This window comes from Anthonomus grandis, chromosome 7 (genome assembly GCF_022605725.1).
Source record: "Anthonomus grandis grandis chromosome 7, icAntGran1.3, whole genome shotgun sequence".
In the NCBI taxonomy this organism is placed as follows: domain Eukaryota; kingdom Metazoa; phylum Arthropoda; class Insecta; order Coleoptera; family Curculionidae; genus Anthonomus; species Anthonomus grandis.
Window position 1 is genome coordinate 2,495,763 of NC_065552.1, and position 21,197 is coordinate 2,516,959.

A 21,197-nucleotide genomic window follows, 5' to 3' on the forward strand; every position below is an offset into this window, starting at 1 on the left:
TTTCTTCAAAATTTTCTTTTTTTTCCAAATCTGATATTGACCAAATCTACAATATATCACTTAAATTTATTGGAGAACAATTTATTGAAGTCAGCTTATTGTTTCTTTCAAACAGTTAAAATATTGAATTTCTGGCTTAAATATCAACATCCACAACTCTTTCAGTGTTTTTAATTATTTAGTTACATTAAATCAATCTACTTTTTGATCATAATAATCATCATTGTTATCATTACTTTTTTCATCATCATCATCCTCTTTTTCTTCTTCTTGGAAATTTCCTCGGTAGAAAACTCCTTAGTCTTTTGGTGAATTTTGTCCATGCAGTTGAAATAATCAAGTCATGTACCATCTTTAATATTCTTCATTCACGTGAATTGATCTTTTTCATCATCATCATCATCATCATCATAATCATCTTCTTACTCAATATTTTCTTCTGATTTCTCTTTCTCTTATTCTGTTTATTCCTCATCTTATTCAACCCTTAATTTTTTTCTAAGCGAATTTATGAATCCCAGGTGTTTTTTGATGAAATCAATAAGAACATTAGGGATCTTGGAAGAATTGCCTAAAAGTAATACTACTTTTTTATTATCATCATTATCATCATAACCTTCTTCTTCTCCTTTTTCTTTACAATTCTTCTTCGTCTTCTTCTTCTTTTCTTCAATCCTTAATTTTTTTCCAAAATAATTTATTATTCTCTTAAGTGTTTTTCGACCAAATCCGTAGAAAAACTGGAGATCTTGGAAGAATTGCCTGGACTGGCAGTTAAAATAATTTTTGCATTTCATTCAGGAAATTATCGATCAAAAGCCACAACTCTTTCAACAAGCCTTTTTCATTACATTAAATTAATCTACTTTTTTATCATAATTACCATCATCACCTTCTTCTTCTTCTTCTTCTTCTCATTCTTTATCTTCTTTTTTTCATACTAATTTAAGAATCTCTCAAAGCTCTTGACTGAATCTACAATAATGTTGGAGATTTTAAAAGCGTTGATGGAAGTAATATAACATATGTTTCCAGGCAAATTATTGGAGTTATGGAACAAAAGATCAAAATCCAAAATTCTTTGGATACCATCTTTTACATTCTCTAATCATATTTTATCATCATCAACATCATCAGCTCTTCCTCCTTCTTCTTCTTCCTCTCCTTCTCTTTCTTCTTCACGATAGAAATAGAGGAAGTAATAAGAAGTATATTTCCAGAGTGGTTAGAATCATGAAATTCAGAATCCGGAACTTGCACATCTGCACAACTCATCTGCAAAAACCCTTTTACTGCCTTGATTTTTTTTTCTTCATCATTGTCATCTTCTTTTAATATAATTTTTTGCATTTCTTCCAGGCAGTTGAAATATTCAATTTATGGATTAAAGGAACATAATCCAGAACTCCTTGGATCCTTTACATTCTTCAATCCCGTTGAATTCATCTACTTTTTCAACATTTTCTTCTTCTTCTTCTTCTAATTCATGAATCTACCAAGAGTTTTTCTATCGACTTCTTAGTAATATTAGGATTTCTGAAAGAATTTCCTGTAAGTAAAAAATATGTTTCTATGCAGTTGAACTATAGTTATGGATCAAATCCAGAAGTCTTTAGATGCCATTTTTTACTTTCTTCAATCATATTGAATCCACCTAGTTTTTTATCATTATTAAAAACATCATTATTATCTTCTTCTTCTTCATCTTCTTTTTCTTCCTCCTCCTCCTCTTCTTCTGCTTTGCTCTCTTCTTCTTCATCTAATTGATGAATCTCTCGGGAGTTTTTCGATCAAAATCTAAAGTAATATTATCTTGGAAAAATTACTTTAAAATTAAAATAATTTTTTCATTGATTCCAGGGAGTTGACATAATCAAGTTAGAGATCAAAAGTTCAGAATCCGGAACTCTTTGGATACCATATTTAAATTCTTTACATTAAATTTATCTACATTTTTATTACCGTCATCATCATCATTATCATTTTCTTTTTCTTTGTGTTCTTCTTCTTCTCCTTCTCCCAGAATTTTCTTTTCTCTACATTCTTTTTTTCCAACTCTTTCCTTGAAGGAATACTCTGTAATACTTAAATGTATTGGAGAACAATTCATTAGAAATTTTATTATTTCTTCCAGGCAGTTGAAATAATGAATTTATGGATCAAGACATCAAAATCCAGAACTTTTACCTCTTATATCGCCTTTTCCACTATTTAATTACGTTAAAATAATAAACTTTTTTGCCATAATCATCATCATCATCATTACTAGCATCATCACTGTCTTCATCAATATCATTATCATATTGATCTTATTTTTCTCTTTCTTTTCCTTCACATTATTAGTTTATTCTTTTTCCTCTTCTTCTTCTGCTTTTTCTTCTTTAGGATAGAAATAGAAGGAGTAATAGGAAAAATATTTCTAGACTGGTTAAAACCATGAAATCTAGAACTTGCACATGTGCACATGCTATTACTACCTAGAATTTTTTTGTTTATCATTCTCGTCTACATCTTTTTCTTTTTCAATAATTTTTTCTCTCAGACAGTTGAAATATTCAAGTTATGGATCCGAAGATCATAATCCAGAACTCTTTGGATGCTTCTTTATTCTTCACCTTATTCTTCTTCTATACAAAATTTGGGAACTCTTTGAATCCTATATTTTACATTCACGGTAAATTCATTTATTACTTCTTCTTTATTATTTCTTCCAAACAATTAAAATAATAAATTTTTGGCTTAAATATCAACATCCACAACTCATTCAGTGTTTTTAATTATTTAATTACATTAAATCATCTATTTTTTTTATCATAATAATCATCATCATCATCCTCTTAATCATTACTTTCTTCTGCTTTCTCTTCTTCTTATTTTGTTTCTTCTTCATCTTATTCAAGCCTTAATTTTCTTCTAAGCGAATTTATGAATCCCAAGTGTTTTTTGATGAAATCAATAGGAACATTAGGGATCTTGGAAGAATTGCCTAAAAGTAATAGTACTTTTTTATCATCATCATCATAACCTTCTTGTTCTCCTTTTTCTTACTCTCCTTCTTTTTCTTTACATTCTTCTTCGTCGTCTTCTTCTTCTTTTCTTTAATCCTTAATTTTTTTCCAAAATAATTTATTATTCTCTCAAGTGTCTTTCGACCAAATCCGTAGAAAAACTGGAGACATTGGAAGAATTGCCTGGACTGACAGTTAAAATAATTTTTGCATTTCATTCAATAATAGATCAAAAGCCACAACTCTTTAGACAAGCCTTTTTTCATTCTTTAATCACATTAAATTAAAATGATATGATAAAAAAAAACTTTTTTTTTAATTAATTACCATCATCACCTTCTTCTTTTTCATCTTCCTCTTCTTCTTCTTCTTCTTCTTCTTCTTCTTCTCCGCCTCCGTCTCCTTCTTCTTTATCCTCTTTTCTTCAACGTTTACGAGGGTGGTCCCAGAAGTACCCGGCCTGACCTAGAGATGTCGGTAGTACTTTGAAAAATATCAGTGTATTAGAAAGTTTACAATCTATAAAGCATATGTTTCAAGTTTGAAGACGCCACGTTGTTTAGTATTTGTTTGGCAGCCATCAATAGTGAACGTTTTCAGTGAATTTTTGAAAATGGAGAAAATCGGTCATCGTTATGTGACACAATACTTTTATTTGAAAGGCCTCAGCCCAACCAATATAAAAGCTGACACTGGATTCTACTTTGGGTGAGTCTGCTCCTTCGTTAACAACAGTAAAATATTGGGTAGAAGAGTTTAAACGAGGCCGTACGAGCTGCTAAGACGAGCATCGCAGTGGCCGACCAAATGAGCTGACGACTCCAGAAATTTTGAAGAAAAATCACAAAGCGGTACTGGATGATCGTCGACTAAAAGGACATAGTAGGCATTTCAAAAAATGCGGTACATCGCATATTAACTGAAAATTTTGATCTGAGAAAGCTGTGTGCAAGATGGGTGCCGCGTTTGCTTACACTCGAGCAAAAACAGTGTCGCGAAGATGTTTCAATTGAGTGTTTAGCGAAATTTAATAGCAACAAAGCAGAATTTTTGCGTCGTTTCATAACCATGGATGAAACATGGGTCCATCACTTCACACCCGAGACAAAAGAACAATCAAAGCAATGGACTCAAAAGGGAGAACCGGCTCCAAAGAAGGCGAAAACCGTTTCATCTGCAGGCAAGGTCATGGCGTCGGTTCTTTGGGATGAAATCAAGCAAAAACGGCCGCATTTGGTGAAGAAGAAAGTGTTATTTCATCAAGACAGTGCACCAGCTCACAAATCCGTTATTGCAATGGCCAAAATTAACGAATTAAAGTTTGAATTGCTACCTCATGCACCCTATTCGCCAGATTTAGCCCCCTCAGATTATTTTCTGCTTCCAAACTTAAAAAACTGGCTCAGTGGTCAAAGTTTTTTCAATGATGAAGAAGGCATGTCTGCAGTTAATGGCTCTTTCGTGGCGCAAGACAGTTCTTATTATAAAAAGGGTATCGAACTTATAAAACATCGCTGGGAAAAGTGTATAGAGCTGAAAGGAGATTATGTTGAAAAATCAATACATTTTTTTCCAAAATTGTCGTGTTTTCTTTCTTGGGTCGGTTACTTCTTGGACCACCCTCGTACTTTTTTACATACAATTTAAGAATCTCTCAAAGCTTTTTGACCAAATCTAGAGAAATGTTGAATATCTTAAAAAGATTGATGGAAGTAATATAACATATTTTTCCAGGCAGTTAAATTAATGAACTTATGAAACAAATGATCTTTAGAATTCTTTGGATACCATCTTTTACATTCTTTAATCACATTGAATAGATCATCATCATCTTCATCAGCTTTTCCTCGTTCTTCTTTTTCTTCCGCTCCTTCTCTTTCTTCTTCACGATAGAAATAGAGGAAGTAATAGAAACTATATTTCCAGAGTGGTTAGAATCATGAAATTCAGAATCCAGAATTTGCACATCTGCAAAACTCATCTGCAAAAACCCTTTTACTACCTTGCATTTTTTTCTCCATCATTGTCATCATCATCTTCTTTTAATATAATTTTTTCATTACTTCCAGGCAGTTGAAATATTCAAGTTATGGATTAAAAGAACAGAATCCAGAACTCCTTGGATCCTTTATATTCTTTAATCCTGTTGAATTGATCGACTTTTTTATCATATTCTTCTTCTCCTTCCTATTCTTCTTCATTCATGAATCTCAGCAAATGAAGCTCTCATGAAGTTTTTCGTCTATCGACTCCTTAGTAATATTAGGGTTCCTGGAAGAATTTCCTGTAAGTATAAAATAATTTTCTATGCAGTTGAACTATAGTTATGGATCAAATTCAGAAGTCTTTAGATACCATTTTTCATATTGAATCCATCTAGTTTTTTATTATTATTATTATTATCATAAACATCATTATTATCTTCTTCTTCTTCTAGCTTCTTCTTCTTCTTTGCACTCTTCTTCTATATCTAATTTATGAATCTCCCAAGAGTTTTTTGTTCGAATCCATAGTAATATTAGGAATCTTGGAAAAATTACTTTAAAATTAAAATAATTTTTTCATTGATTCCAGGGAGTTGACATAATCAAGTTAGGGATCAAAAGTTCAGAATCCGGAACTCTTTGCATACCATATTTAAATTCTTTACATTAAATTTATCTACATTTTTATTACCGTCATCATCATTATCATTTCCTTTTTCTTCGTGTTCTTCTTCTTCTCCTTCTCCCAGAATTTTCTTTTCTTTACATTATTTTTTTCCAACTCTTTTCTTGAAGGAATACACTGCAACACTTAAATGTATTGAAGAGCAATTCATTGGAAGTTATTTTATTATATTTTCCAGGCAGTTCAAAATAATGAATTTATGGATCAAGACATTAAAATCCAGAACTCTTACCTCTTATATCGCCTTTTCCACTATTTAATTACGTTAAAATAATAAACTTTTTTGTCATAATCATCATCATCATCTTCATCATCAATATCATGATCATATTGATCTTAATTTTCTTTTTCCTTCACATTATCAGTTTGTTGTTCTTCCTCTTTTTTCCTCTTCTTCTTCTTATCCTTTAGGATAGAAATAAAAGGAGTAATAGGAAAAATATTTCTAGGGTGGTTAAAACTATGAAATCTAGAACTTGCACATGCTACCACTACTTTGAATTTTTTTCTTTATCATTCTCACCTACATCTTTTTCTTTATCTATAATTTTTTCTTTCAAATAGTTGAAATATTTCTTATATCTTTGGATACAATGAGTTACATTCTTCAATCACGTTGCATCGAACTATCTTTTCTTCCTCTTCTTCTTCTTCGTCGTTTTCTTTGTCTTTTTTTTTTCTTGAAAACTCCTCGATCTTTTGGCAATTTCTGTCCATGTAGTTGAAATATCCAAGGTATGGATCAAAAGCGCAAAATTCAGAACTCTTTGGACACCGCCTATTCCATTCTCGTTGGTGGGCGTTAAATCGATTTACATTTTTATCACCAATATTATCATTATCACCAGTAACATCTTCTTCTTCTTCTTCTCCTTCGTCTTCTTCTTTTCCTCTTTTTTTCAAAATCCACAACTTTTTGATAGGTTGATTATCTAAAAAACTCTTCTGCTATCTTGAACTTTTTTCTTTATCATTATCATCATCTTCTTCTTCTTCTTCTTTAGCATTTTTTCTCAAATAATTCACCCTTGAAAAAAATTGTCTATATTCTAATTTATATACATATAGTGTGGTGACTTTAACTGGAATAAATTCAGTTAAAACTAATCAAAATTTATCTCGCAAAATTCCTGAGACCCGTCGATTTTTAGTTTATTTTTTTTTCACATTTCAAGATAGTTTTTGTATTTTTTCACCCCCCCCAAATTAACCCCAACTTTTTTTTTTCAAATGGAAAGCCACTTTTTTTAAACTCTCATTGAAAAGAGCCTTTTTTCTTGATTAAAGTGCCCTATTTACTTGTGTGATTATCTAAAGGAAAAATACAGTTTTAACTTAATTTATTCTAGTTAAAGTCACCACACTGTATATTCTCTTATTGCAGATCCGCAACGCGAACGACAACAAACCATATCATTCCTTAGACTCCGATACTCAGACTGTCTCTACCTCCTTAGGATCTACCACTACTACTAGCTTAAGCTCCAGACACTCCTCACTTAAAGAAAAACGGTAAGGATTCATATATTATAGGGTGATATATATTTTTCGTATAATAGTTAGTAATAGCTTGTAGGTAATTAAAAAGGGAGAGAGAGATGTATATTAATTTATGTAAACGCTTTCTATGAGCTCGTTAATTTTCCAAGCAGTCGCTTGCAGGTTGATATAGGAACGTCATATGCATTAAATTGAGGAACAAAGAGCCTCAAGTACGTTTAGCTGGAGAAATTTATTAGACAGTAGGACCGATCAGAACTGTCTGATTTAATTAAATTTCAGTTTGGCAATGAGTTTTCGGGGGGGAAAATCAATTTTTTCAGGTTGTACATACAACCCTCATTTGATGAGTTTTAATTAAGTCCGTAATGACAATTTAGGATTTGATTTAGAGAAAGTAAGAAAATTTTTTATTGATGTTGATTATTCGACCGCAAAGTTGACTAAGAAGTCAACGTAATTTTGGCATGAAAAAACTGATTTTCGAGGTATGTAAAGAAAAATCCATTTTTTCGATGAAATTTAAAACTTAAAAGATCAATTTTTTCATGTTTTTACTGCGAGGATAATCTCAATATAAACAATTTAAATTGAATTTGGATAAGAAAATTGCCTTTGGATAAAAAGAAAATAAAAAAAAAAATATTGGTGCTGCTTATTCGACCGCAAAATCGACCAAGAATTAAATTGAAAAAAAAATTTTTTTGACGAAATTTTAAAGGAAAATTCATTTTTTCACGTTCAATGGCAAGGATGATATTTATTTGAATATTTCGAATTAAATTCATAGAAAAACAGTGCCTTAAAAAAAAGGAAAAGTAAAAAAAAAGTTTTGGTGCTGCTTATTCGACCGCAAAATCGACCAAGAATGAAATAAACGAAAACGAATTTCTGGATGAAATTTGAAAGGAAAATCTATTTTTCAGCGAGGATAATCTCAATTTAAAGGTTTTGAATTAAATTCATAAAGAAAATTCCTTTATAAAAAAAAAAAAATAAAAAAAATATATTGGTGCTGCTTATTCGACCGCAAAATCGACCAAGAAGAAAATAAACAAAAACAAATTTTTGTATGAAATTAAAAAAAAAATCTATTTATTTCTCGGATACTCCAAGGGTTCTTCAATTAATTACAAAAAAACTATTGGAATCCATACACTAGAAATCAAGATATTATTATTTTTCTCATTTGAGTGCCTGGAATAAATACAATAATTTGACTCTTATTTGTAACTGAATATCATAATTTAGAGGGAGTAAAATATTGTCATTATTTATTTCTAGAATTCTCCAAGGATTCTTCAATTAATTACTATAAAACTATTGAAATCCATACACTAGAAATCAAGATATTGATATTTTACCCATTGGAGTGCCTGGAAGAAATAAAACAATTTTAGAAAAATTAAAATAAAAAAAGTCTTCTTACTTTCTATATTTAACTTACTCGTACTACCGCTAAAACCAAGTGATATTTCATTACAAACATATGTATATTCTACTACTTCGATGGATTTTAAGCGTCTGAATATTTACAACATATAAATCAAATTAGCTTTTTGATAGTAGATCTTTGGCAAACTATTATTAATTTACCTTTGGTAAAGAATGAACTACAGACTCAATGGAGGTGCACTAATCATGAAACAGGACATCAATTACTAAAGATACTTTTACTTTCAAGTCTCATACACAACGAAAACAGCATAAGCTAGCAGCTAGATATATTAAGAGTTATAGACGATTTGTCAAAATTATGAATTTATTTAATTTTAGACCCGAAAGTACTGATAAAAATATATTCGGGTTAAATAGCATAATCACTGTTTGAAAATGATTTAAAACAGATCAAATATAAATTTTAATGCCTTATTAGAACTCAAATTTGGACAATAATAAAAATACAAATGGATATCCATTGAATGTTTAATGAATATTCATTCCTTGTACTTGGACGTACTGTACAATAATTGGACTAATTTTGGATGTGGTGGGTGCTATCTGGGTAAGCGTATATTATATTCATGCAAACCGTCCGATCCCTCAAGATTTTCTTTCTAATCTTTTTAATTAAAATTTCGTTATTTGTTCAGGCAGCCCTTACTTCAGATTTTCTCGACGTTTTTTTTCGTTGATTTTGTCAAGTTTTTTAAAGTGAAGAAATTTGTGTTTCCATGCAAACTGTTTGATCCCACTATAGACATTAAATTTTTATTTAGTATCGGCCGGCTTTAGGGTCGAAATTTCATTTCCGAAAGGCAATTTTTGACAGCATATATCTAGAAAATTCGTACTCCAAAGTTTGGCATGTGACCCATTAAATTTCATGAAATTCTCCGTAGGATCTATTTTTCAGCGAGCATAATCTCAATTTGAAGGTTTTGAATTAAATTCATAAAAAAAATTCCTTTTAAAAAAAAAGAGAACATAAAAAAAATATTGGTGCTGCTTATTCGACCGCAAAATCGACCAAATGTAAAATCAATGAAAAGGAATTTTTCGATAAAATTTGAAGGGAAAATCCATTTTTCCAGTTTCTACAACGAGGATAATCTTAATTTCAACATTTTAAATCAAATTTTCCTTTGAAAAAATAAAAGAAAAAATAATGGTGTTGATTATTTGACCGCAAAATCGATTAAGAAGTCAACGTAATTTTGACATGAAAAAAATGATTTTCGAGGTAATTTAAAAAAAAATAATTTTTTCGTGTTCTCAAAATCGACCAAAAGTGAAATAAAACAAAACGATTTTTTCGATGAAATTTATAACGAAGATCTATTTTTTCATGCGAGTGATGGCCAACAGTTCTCTCTCTGTGGTGGAAAAATTCCTCTCTGCTTTAGACAGAGATCGAGATATGTAACAGATAAAATGTTCACCATCATCAAACTCTTGAGATAATACAGCACCGATCCTATACGCTGAGGCATCAGTCTGAACCAAAAAGGGTTTCGAGAAATCAGGACAAGTAAGTACAGGAGCGGAAACTAACGAATTTTTGATGTTCTGAAACGAATTTTGACATTCTGGGGTCCAGTTCCACTTTTTGTGTTTACAAAGAAGAGCGGTAAGGGGAGAAATAACGGTTGAGAACTGGGGAATAAAGCGCCTGTACCAGGACGCCATACCGATGACACGTCGGATTTCGGTGGTGTTCTTTGGAGTCGGAATGTTCAATACGGCTGTCACGTTCGACATGAAGTCCATCTTTATCGACAACATATCCTAAATACTTAAGTTCGGATCGACAAAATTTACACTTATCCTGAGAGAGTGTTATACCGGCTCTATGAAATCTCTGGAAAATCTCTTCCAAAACCTCTAAATGTTGCTGAAAAGTCTCAGAAATACAAATTACGTCATCTAAATAAACAAAGGCATGTGGCTCCAACTCAGCTCCCAATAAGGTACCTATCTACCAATCGCTGCCAAGTTGCAGGGGCATTCGTCAACCCAAATGGCATTCTTTTAAATCGATAAAGTCCCCGACCAGGGACAGAAAAACTAGTTTTATCACGTGAATGTTCATCAACCTCGATTTGCTAATATGCAGAGTTAATATTTAACGAAGTAAGATACTTTGCATTTCTTAATTTATCCAAAATACTATCAATAAAGAGCCTCAAGTACGTTCAGCTGGAGAAATTTATTAGACAGTAGGACCGATCAGAACTGTCTGATTTAATTAAATTTCAGTTTGACAATGGGTTTTCGGGGGGGAAAATCAATTTTTCCAGTTTGCACCACCCTCATTTGATGAGTTTTAATTAAGTCCGTAATGACAATTTAGGATTTGATTTAGAGAAAGTAAGAAAATTTTTTATTGATGTTGATTATTCGACCGCAAAATGGTCCAAGAATAAAATAAAAAAATACGATTTTTTCGGTAAAATTTGACAGCAAAATCCACTTTTTCATGTTTTACAGTAAGGATAATGTCAAATTGAATATTTTGAACAAGATTTATTAAAAAAATAGATTAGAAAAAAAGAGGAAAATTAAAAAATTTATTATTGATGCTGCTTATTCGACCGCAAAATTGACCAAATGTAAAATCAATGAAAACGAATTTTCTACAACGAGGATAATCTCAATTTCCACATTTTAAATCAAAAAATCAAATTTACAAAGAAATTTATCTTTGAAAAAATTTAAAAAAATTATTGGTGTTGATTATTTGACCGCAAAATCGACCATAAAGACAATATAAGAAAACGAGTTCTTTGATGAAATTTGGACGGAAAATCAATTTTCATAGGTTCTATGCTGCTTATTCGACCGCAAAATTGACCAAATGTAAAATCAATGAAAACGAATTTTCTACAACGAGGATAATCTCAATTTCCACATTTTAAATCAAAAAATCAAATTTACAAAGAAATTTATCTTTGAAAAAATTTAAAAAAATTATTGGTGTTGATTATTTGACCGCAAAATCGACCATAAAGACAATATAAGAAAACGAGTTCTTTGATGAAATTTGGACGGAAAATCAATTTTCATAGGTTCTACAGTAAGGATAATCTGAATTTGAACATTGCATGAACTCGGTTTTATTATAATTATTATAGTTTTCCAGGACTTGTTGCAAATTGGAGCCTAGATTGAGTTGCATGGCATATTTTTTTCACTTTACTTAGACATGCAAAAATGTTATAATATCAACTTTAGTACAGTATAACTTTATATCAAATTCTTTGCAATATTTTGCAAATCAAATTATTTAACTTATTATTATAGTTTTTTTGCCATGTCATAGTGGGTGCCCCATAGACGAATTCTATGTAAAAAATGTCATTTTAGGTCAAAAATTGACTTAACTAAAACACTTCTTGTTTCATGCAAATTGTTTTCAGTAAATTTTTTGGTTTTCAAAGGATAAGTTGGAAACTTTTTGAGGTACTTATAGGGAGTTTTCAATCAAAAAACGGACCTTTTCTAAGGAATAATTTCAGATATGAACTATTTATGTGAGTCCAATAGTTCTTAAGCTAGACCAGACTAGAAGTTTTTGGATATTTTAGTATATTACTTCCAAGCTATTTAAAATAAATTTTTTCTGGTTCTATATCGAGGATACTCTCAATTTGAATCAAATTCATAAAAAAATTATTTTAGAAAAAATAGGAAAATTAAAAAAAAAATAATGGTGCTGCTTATTCGATCGCAAATTCGACCAAAAATAAAATAAAAATAAACGAATTTATCGATGAAATTTCAAGGGAAAATCTATTTTTCCAGGTTCTATAGCGAGGATAATCTCAATTCAAACATTTCTAATCAAATTTATAAAAGAAATTGCCACAAACAAATGGGAAAAATGATTGGTGCTGATTATTCGACAGCAAATTCGACTAAAAATAAAATAAAAAAAAATCGAATTTTTCGACGAAATTTGAAAGGATAATTCATTTTTCCAGGTTTTACAATGAGGATATTTTCAATTCAAATCAAATTGAACAAAAAATAGGAAAATTTAAAAAAAAAACTTCTTATTCGACCGCAAAATCGACCAAGAAAAAAGTAAAATAACACGAATTTTTCGATAAAATGTATATGGGAAACACGTTCTTAAAGGTTACATACCCCATATTGAGAAGTAAAAGGAAATATATAGAGCAAATAATCTGTTGTATGATTCAGTTTCTGAACAATTTCATAAAAATTGAAAAAGCAAAGAAAGAAACAAGGTTCTACCAATGTTTGAATTTTTCGAAGCTTGAAGAAGTATTTCTGGAATGTTTCTTAGAGCTTCTGGTGAAATTGCTATTGATATTCACCGTAAAATACATGCAGCAGGGGATTAGGCACTTATTTGGAAATGTGGTCCAGCGTTAAAAAGCTTAGAAGAACTTTGAACTTGACAAATGTCTAACTCATTCACAGAAAGAGAAATGATTCCGGTATATTGAAATTGCTAACGAGATCATTTCTGGCATGTCCTTTGAAGGACCTTACATATTTCAGATAAAATTCGAAGGAAAAATGCATTTTTCCTGGTTCTATAGCCAGAGTAACCTCAATTCAAACGTTTTAGATCAAATTCATAAAGAAAATTGCATGAAAAAAAAGGCAATTCAAAAAAAATTATTGGTGCTGCTTATTCGACCGCAAAATGGTCCAAGAATAAAATTAAAAAATACGAATTTTTCGGTAAAATTTGACAGCAAAATCCACTTTTTCAGGTTTTACAGCGAGGATTTTGAAAGGAGACAAATTGAATATTTTGAACCAGATGTATAAAAAAAAATGCATTAGAAAAAAGAGGAAAATTAAGAAATATATTATTGGTGCTGCTTATTCGACCACAAAATCGATAAGCAGAAAATTTAAAAAAAAAACTATTTTTCTTTATGAAATTTATAAGTTCTAGTGCAAGGATAATCTCAATTTGAACGTTTTGTCTAAAATTCATAAAAAATGCCTTGGAAAAAATAGGAAAATTATAAAAAAATTATTGGTGCTGCTTATTCGACCGCAAAATCGATTAAGATTTAAATGAAACGAATCTTTATTTGAAATGAACTTCAGTTAATGTATGTAAATCTCTAAATGGCGTTAAAGTTATTGTTAGATTGGGGCAGCTATACTTGTTCTAATGGTCATAGAATAGGCTTTATTACTACCAATTTTTATAGATAGCAATGGACCAGGAATACAATTATGAGCATGTAAAAGTTAGCACCGAAGAACTATAGATCTCACAATGTATTTTAGTCTTTAAATGGCATTTTTCCAGGCTCTACAGTGAGGATAATCTTAAATCAAATATTTTGAATTAAATTAATTAAGAAAACTGCCTTAGAATAGAAAGGAAAATTAAAAAAATTAATTAAAAAATGTAATTATTAGTGCTGATTATTCGACCGCAAAGCCGACCACGACTTTTATTGACGAATTTTGTTTATGAATTTGACTCAAAATGTTCAAATTGAGATTATCCTCACTATCGAATCTGGAAATATTTATTTTTCTCGTTCAATTTCATAAAAAAAATAGTTTTCTTTAATTTTACTCTTGCTCGATTTTGCGGTCTAATAAGCAGCACCAATAATTTTTTTTAAAAATTTTATTTTTTCTATGGCAATTTTCTTTATGAATTTCATTAAGAACTTTAAAATTGAAGTTATTTTCACTGTAGAAAGTAGAAACATAAATTTTCCTTCAAATTTCATCAAAAAAATCGTTTCCTTTTATTTTATTTTTCAGTTGATTTCGCGGTCGAATAAGCAGCATCAAAAATTGTTTTTTTCTTAATGAATTTAATCCAAATTCAAATTATCCTCGCCGTAGAACATAAAAAAGTGGGTTTTTTCTTTTACTGTATTTTTTGGTGGATTTTGCGTTCGAATAATCAGCATCAATAATTTTTCTTTAATTTTCCTAATTTTTCTAAGGCAATTTAAAATATTTTAATTGAAATTATTCACACTGTAGAACCTGAAAAAAATTATTTTCCTTTGAAATTCCGTCGAAAAATTCGTTTGTGCTTATTCAATTTTTGAGCGGTTTTTCGGTCGAATAATCAGCACCAAGAAATTTGTTTTTTCATTTTTCAATTTTTTTAAGGCAACTTGAAAGAAAAATTTATTTTTTACATTTGAGGATAATTTCAATTTGAACATGCTGAATTAAATTCATAAAAAAGCGAGAACATTTTAAAAAAAATATTAATGCTGCTTATTCGACTGCAAAATCGACCAAAAATAAATTTTAAAAAAAAACGAATTTTCCGATGAAATTTGAACAGACAATCCACTTTCCACGTTCTAAAGCGACGTTATTCTAAATATGAATTAAATAAATAGAGAAAACTTTCTAGAAAATTTAAAAAAAATATTGGTGCTGCTTATTCGACCGCAAACTCGACTAAGAATTAAATAAAAGAAATAGAATTTTTCGACAAAATTCATAAAGAAAATTGCCTTAGAATAAAAAGAAAATTAAAAAAAAAATATTGGTGCTGCTTATTCGACCGTATAATCTACCTAAAGTAAAATCAATGAAAACGAATTTTTCGATGATTTAGAAAAAGTAAGAAAATATTGAATTGATTTTGATTATCCGACCACAAAATCGATTAAGGAGTCAACGTAATTTTGACATGAAAAAACTGATTTTCGAGGTAATTTAATGAAAAATTAATTTTTTCGGGTTCTCAAAATTGACCAAAAGTAAAATAAAACAAAACGATTTTTTCGATTAAATTTAACACGAAAATCATTTTTTTCATGTTTTACTGCGAGGATAATCTCAATATAAACAATTTAAATTGAATTCATATAAAAAATTGTCTCAAATTCGACCAAAAATTAAATAAAAGGAATCGTTTTTTTCGACTAAATTTAAAAGGAAAATTCATTTTTTTACGTTCTACAGCAAGGATATTATTAATTGAAATACTTCGAATTAAATTCATAGAGAAACAGTAATTTAAAAAAAAAAGATTTGGTGCTGCTTATTCGACCGCAAAAACGACCAAAAGCAAAATCAAAGAAAATGAACTTTTCGATGAAATTTGAAGGAAAAATCTCAATTGCAACATTTTAAATCAAAGTTTCCTTTAAAATTTTTTTTCACTTTACTTAGACATTTTTGCATATAACTTTATATCAAATTCTTTGCAATATTTTGCATATCAAATTATTTAACGTATTATTACTATAATTTTTTTGCCATGTCATAGTGGTTGCCGCATAGATGAATTCTATGTAAAAAATGTCATTTTAGGTCAAAAATTTACTAAACTAAAACACTTCTTGTTTCATGCAAATTGTTTTCAGTAAATTTTTTGGTTTTTAAAGGATAAGTTGGAAACTTTTTAAGGCACTTATATGGAGTTTTCAATCAAAGAACGGACCTTTTCTAAGGAATAATTTCAGATATGAACTATTTTTGTGGGTCCAATAGTTCTTGGGCTAGACCCTAACTTACCCGATTTGAGGTTTTTGGACATTTTAGTATATTACTTCTAAGCTATTTAAAATACATTTTTCCTGGTTCTATATCGAGGATACTCTCAATTTGAATCAAATTTATAAAAAAATTATTTTAGAAAAAATAGGAAAATTAAAAAAAAATAATGGTGCTGCTTATTCGACCGCAAATTCGACCAAAAATAAAATGAAAAAAAAACGACGAAATTTGAAGGAAAATTAATTTTTCCAGGTTTTACAATGAGGATATTCTCAATTCAAATCCAATTCATACACAAATAGGAAAATAAAAAAAAAAGTTCTGGTGCTGATTATTCGACCGCAAAATCGACCAAGAAAAAAATAAAAAATACGAATTTTTCGGTAAAATTTGATCCACTTTTCCAAAATCCAGTTTTCCAGGTTTTACAGCGAGGATAATGTCAAATTGACTATTTTGAACGAGATTTATAAAAAAATGCATTAGAAAAAAGAGGAAAATAAAGAAATATATTATTGGTGCTGCTTATTCGACCACAAAATCCATTAAGCAGAAAATTAAAAAAAAAACTATTTTTTTTTAATAAAATTTGTTCTTGTGCCAGGATAATCTCAATTTGAACGTTTTGTCTAAAATTCATAAAAAATGCCTTGGAAAAAATAGGAAAATTATAAAAAAAATATTGGTGCTGCTTATTCGACCGCAAAATCGATTAAGATTTAAATGAAACGAATCTTTATTTGAAATAAACTTCAGTTAATGTATGTAAATCTCTAAATGGCGTTAAAGTTATTGTTAGATTGGGGCAGCTATACTTGTTCTAATGGTCATAGAATAGGATTTATTACTACCAATTTTTATAGATAGCAATGGACCAGGAATACAATTATGAGCATGTAAAAGTTAGCACCGAAGAACTATAGATCTCAAAATGTATTTTAGTCTTTAAATGGCATTTTTCCAGGCTCTACTGTGAGGATAATCTTAAGTCCAATATTTTGAATCAAATTCATTAAGAAAACTGACTTGCAGCATCAATAATTTTTCTTTAATTTTCTTAATTTTTCTAAGGCAATTTAAAATATTTTAATTGAAATTATGCTCACTGTAGAACCTGAAAAAAATTATTTTCCTTTGAAATTCCGACGAAAAATTAGTTTGCGTTTATTTAATTTTTGAGCGGTTTGTCGGTCGAATAATCAGCACCAACAAACTTGTTTTTCCATTTTTCAATTTTTTTAAAGCAATTTAAAAAGAAAATCAATTTTTCACATTTGAGGATAATCTCCATTTGAACATGTTGAATCAAATTGATTAAAAAGAGCGAAGAAATTAAAAAACAAAAATTATTGATGCTGCTTATTCGACTGCAGTAACACGGCCCACCAAACGAGCTAAGGGAATTCGGGTCTGGACATCATATAATTTTTCTTTACCTCATTTCTAATAAGCAAAGATAGGATGGAAAATTACCACTTCTCATTTTAGGGGTCGTAGACGACAATTACCATCCCCGAACGACTCGTCCAACTCCACCCCTACAGAAAAACCAAAAATAAGCAGATGTCGCAAGTCCACCTCTGATTTAACCGATCTAGCGGACGACGCTAATAACACCACCAGCACACCCTTAAGCAGATCCGGATCCAGAAAAAGTAATAAAACAACCGTTTTATTTCATTTTCTTAATAAAGTTGTTCATTTTAGGTTCCAAAGGTGGTCTGGCATACCTGGCCAGCCGTAGAAGTTCCAGAGGGTCCAGGGAGTCGATTTCCTCGGTACTTAGTAATGCCTCGAACGAGGGTATCGGTCCGTTGAACTTTCAACATCCGAGAAATCGACAGAGGAGGACTTCGAATTTTTTGGAGCTACCCGGTAGGTGGATATTTAGTTATTAAGTTGCTAAGATTGATGATGAAAAGAAAAAATTATAAGTTTCCTCGAAATAAACATCATCTAAGAAAACAACGTTGCAACTAGTGAAAATAAGAGTAATCTCAACTTAGGTGACTGCAAATTGTTACTTGGGTTAGTCCTAAAAAATATTAAATTCCTATCAAATTTCTTCGAATTTTAAGTAGAACATGAAACTGCCTTAACATATTCAGCTTTCCCTAATATAACAAAGCAACCCCATTTTTTCAAAGAGCACTTTTAAAAAAAAAGCACCCTCTTATACATTTACCACTCTTTGTAACCGTGAAAAAAAAAACAACAAAATCGCATCCCGCACCCGCATAATTCATCCCCCTCCCTCTCTTCCAAGGGGACGACACGAATAAATGGCAAATCGGTTTTTTTCTTCTCTTCTTTTGCTTTGTGTATTATACCCTCCGAGATGATTTATAGAGCCGTCTTCGGGTAACCCTTGGGTCGGCAAACCGATCCATAATCCGCGAAAATGAATTTCTGGCAATCTGTTTCTGTTCCGCAAACGTTTTGCGTATAAGCGGGATGGAAATTTGATTGAATGGGATTTGGAAAATACATACATATCGGGATATTCTATCGGGATTATTATGGCGTCCAAATTGATGATTTCTTAATCCCAAAAGAACCCTGTCTACAAATTATATTGGAGAAATATTACAGGAATATTAAATCTGCAATATTGCGCCAACAAGAAAGTAAGTAAATACGTCTACTTACTTATACTTATCATATTTTGATTATTAGTATTATATTTCATTAAAACCCATTTAATAAACATTTGTTTGCAAAATTTAGCAGATACCTGTGAAATGAATCAGCTATTTAATCAATCATTAAATATCTTACATAAGCAATATGGCTGCAATATTACACATCGAATTTCAGTGATATATATCGCATTTGTGACGGTTATTAAATATTGCAAAAGTATTGCAGATGAAATATTAAAATATAAATTGAAATGATATTGCTGGAATTTTAATTGAACAATATTACAGCAATAGTGTGCTTGCAATACAAATGCAACATTACACTAGCATTTCACCGACATATTGCATTTTCAACAATATTACAATTACTACATAAATGTGCATTATTAACTTTCCAATGTATGTGCAATATTGTAGCAATAAATAGGTAATATTATTATAATAGATAATTTATTAGATTTTAAATGCAATTTTACTGTAATGTTGCAACAATATTGCAGAAGTAATATATCAAAAGAATTATTCCTGCAATATAACGAACGTTTGGGAATGAATTATACAGGATTTTGAAAATGCAATGCGTTCAAAATTAATCTAATTAACACAACCCCTTTATTTAACAGAAAATGACTGCTTGCGACCCTTAAAATGCTGATTGGCATTTACACCCTTAAAAAAACCATTTATTACTAAGAAGGGAAAATACCCGAAATCGCCTTTAAGGATCCCTAATTAATTTACGGCCTCTCGATAAGACGGCTCGTAATTTATCCGGAAAATCGAGAGGGCCCTAATGGGATTGTCAATCCACGGATTTCCAGGATTTTAATTAAAATTTGCGGTGTTTGGATGGGACTTAAAGCGAGAGAGAGAGAGAGAGCAAAGTGTTTCTTGAAGCACCAGTGCTTATTCATTTATTTCCAAGATGGCCGATTTTGTTCGCCATTTTGTCGGTCATTTGTTCGAAAGTCACGTCCTCTAGTAATACGAAAAAAAAGCAAAATTATTTAGTTGATAATCGGTTCGCTATTTTGGCAATCGAAATACGTTTGCTTGCTTAAATACACCTTTTATCCTGAGTAATCTAAAGGCAACTACACAAAATCTCGATCTCAAAAGTATTTATTAATTCTAACACGTGTTTCGCTCATATTAAGAGCATCATCAGACCTAAAAATTTAAAACTTGACATTATACACACACACTAAATAAAATAAATTCTTAAGAATGTGATACGCCACAAGTTTGTAAAAAACCAAAGCAACTAAATTAAAATTGATGAAATATAAAAATATAAAATTATTATCCTAAGTGACTTAATTTTTTTAAGTTTTAAATTTTTAGGTCTGATGATGCTCCTAATATGAACCAAACATGTGTAACCTACTGATAGAATTAATAAATACTTTTGAGACCATCTAGGTCTCTTTGAGAAAATGGACGACTTCTTTCAATTTTACCCTGAGGATGGCTGGATAAACAGTCAAAACATCGATTTAAAAAAAATATTGATATTTAATGAAAATTTGATATTTTATACGAGGCGTTCCGAAATATTTGGTGCTCACCGAACAGAAATCATCATTAATCGACATCCACATTTTTTTTCCCCAGTTCCAGATCATATCAGACCGAGGGTGTGTTCTCTGCCAGAAAAAACGATTAATCCACGTTTAAGCGACGACTTGTATCGCCTGAGGACGTTCAGTATCACCAATAAGGGCGTCGTAAACTGTGGAGATTCCATCATAAACAGACGCTCGAGGTCGAACACCAGCGTTAATTCGATTACCAGCAGGTAAGTCACCGCTTGACCTTTTCACTTTTTACTGTTATTACAGATGGAGAAACAGTAGGTTTCTTAACAGTTATGGTTCAAGCCATTTTTCGGTACATTCTCGGGACAATTAAGTCAATAGGGAGTCCATTTACTGAATGTTGTCATACCAAGTCAACAACTGAAATGTGGCATTTTAGGAATTGCTCTCCTCATCGATCTGTATAATGATGACGAAGCTCTTGGATATTTTATTAATTTTTCTCTAAAATGCACTTATCATATAACAGGAAAACCGTCACATGTTAATCATCATATTAATCAGCCACTGTTTCTTTTATAATAACCATAAAGTAACCTAAACTTGCCGCAAATTGGGAAACATATTGTTTGAAAATTCACGGCCCTTATCAGTCTGTATAATAATGTTTACTATTCAAATATTAAATAATTTAAAACTGTTTTAGAAAAATACCTAGGAAACTAGTAGTCCTTCTAATCTAATTGATATCTACTAATTTGTTCTTGCAGTAAACACGGCCAAAAGAGATTTTAAATTGAAAATTCGTGTCTCTGATCGTTTTACCCCATATAGTCTCGTATTTGTACCAATTTATATTAAACGTCCGTAATTTGTATTGCTGACATATTAGATAGAAATGACGATGATGATAATACAAT

The 21,197-nt window shown here is 30.4% G+C and overlaps 1 protein-coding gene across 2 annotated transcripts in view; it reads left to right on the forward strand.

The window, feature by feature from the left end:
* Positions 1 to 21,197, forward strand: part of LOC126738483 (uncharacterized) — a 114,319-nt gene that overhangs the window by 82,701 nt on the left and 10,421 nt on the right. For both annotated transcript variants that reach the window (XM_050443847.1, XM_050443848.1), the window contains exons 5-8: positions 7,063 to 7,190; positions 17,586 to 17,752; positions 17,805 to 17,972; positions 20,354 to 20,537. In XM_050443847.1, coding sequence (XP_050299804.1) covers positions 7,063 to 7,190; positions 17,586 to 17,752; positions 17,805 to 17,972; positions 20,354 to 20,537 — 647 coding nt within the window. The remainder of the gene's footprint in view (positions 1 to 7,062; positions 7,191 to 17,585; positions 17,753 to 17,804; positions 17,973 to 20,353; positions 20,538 to 21,197) is intronic.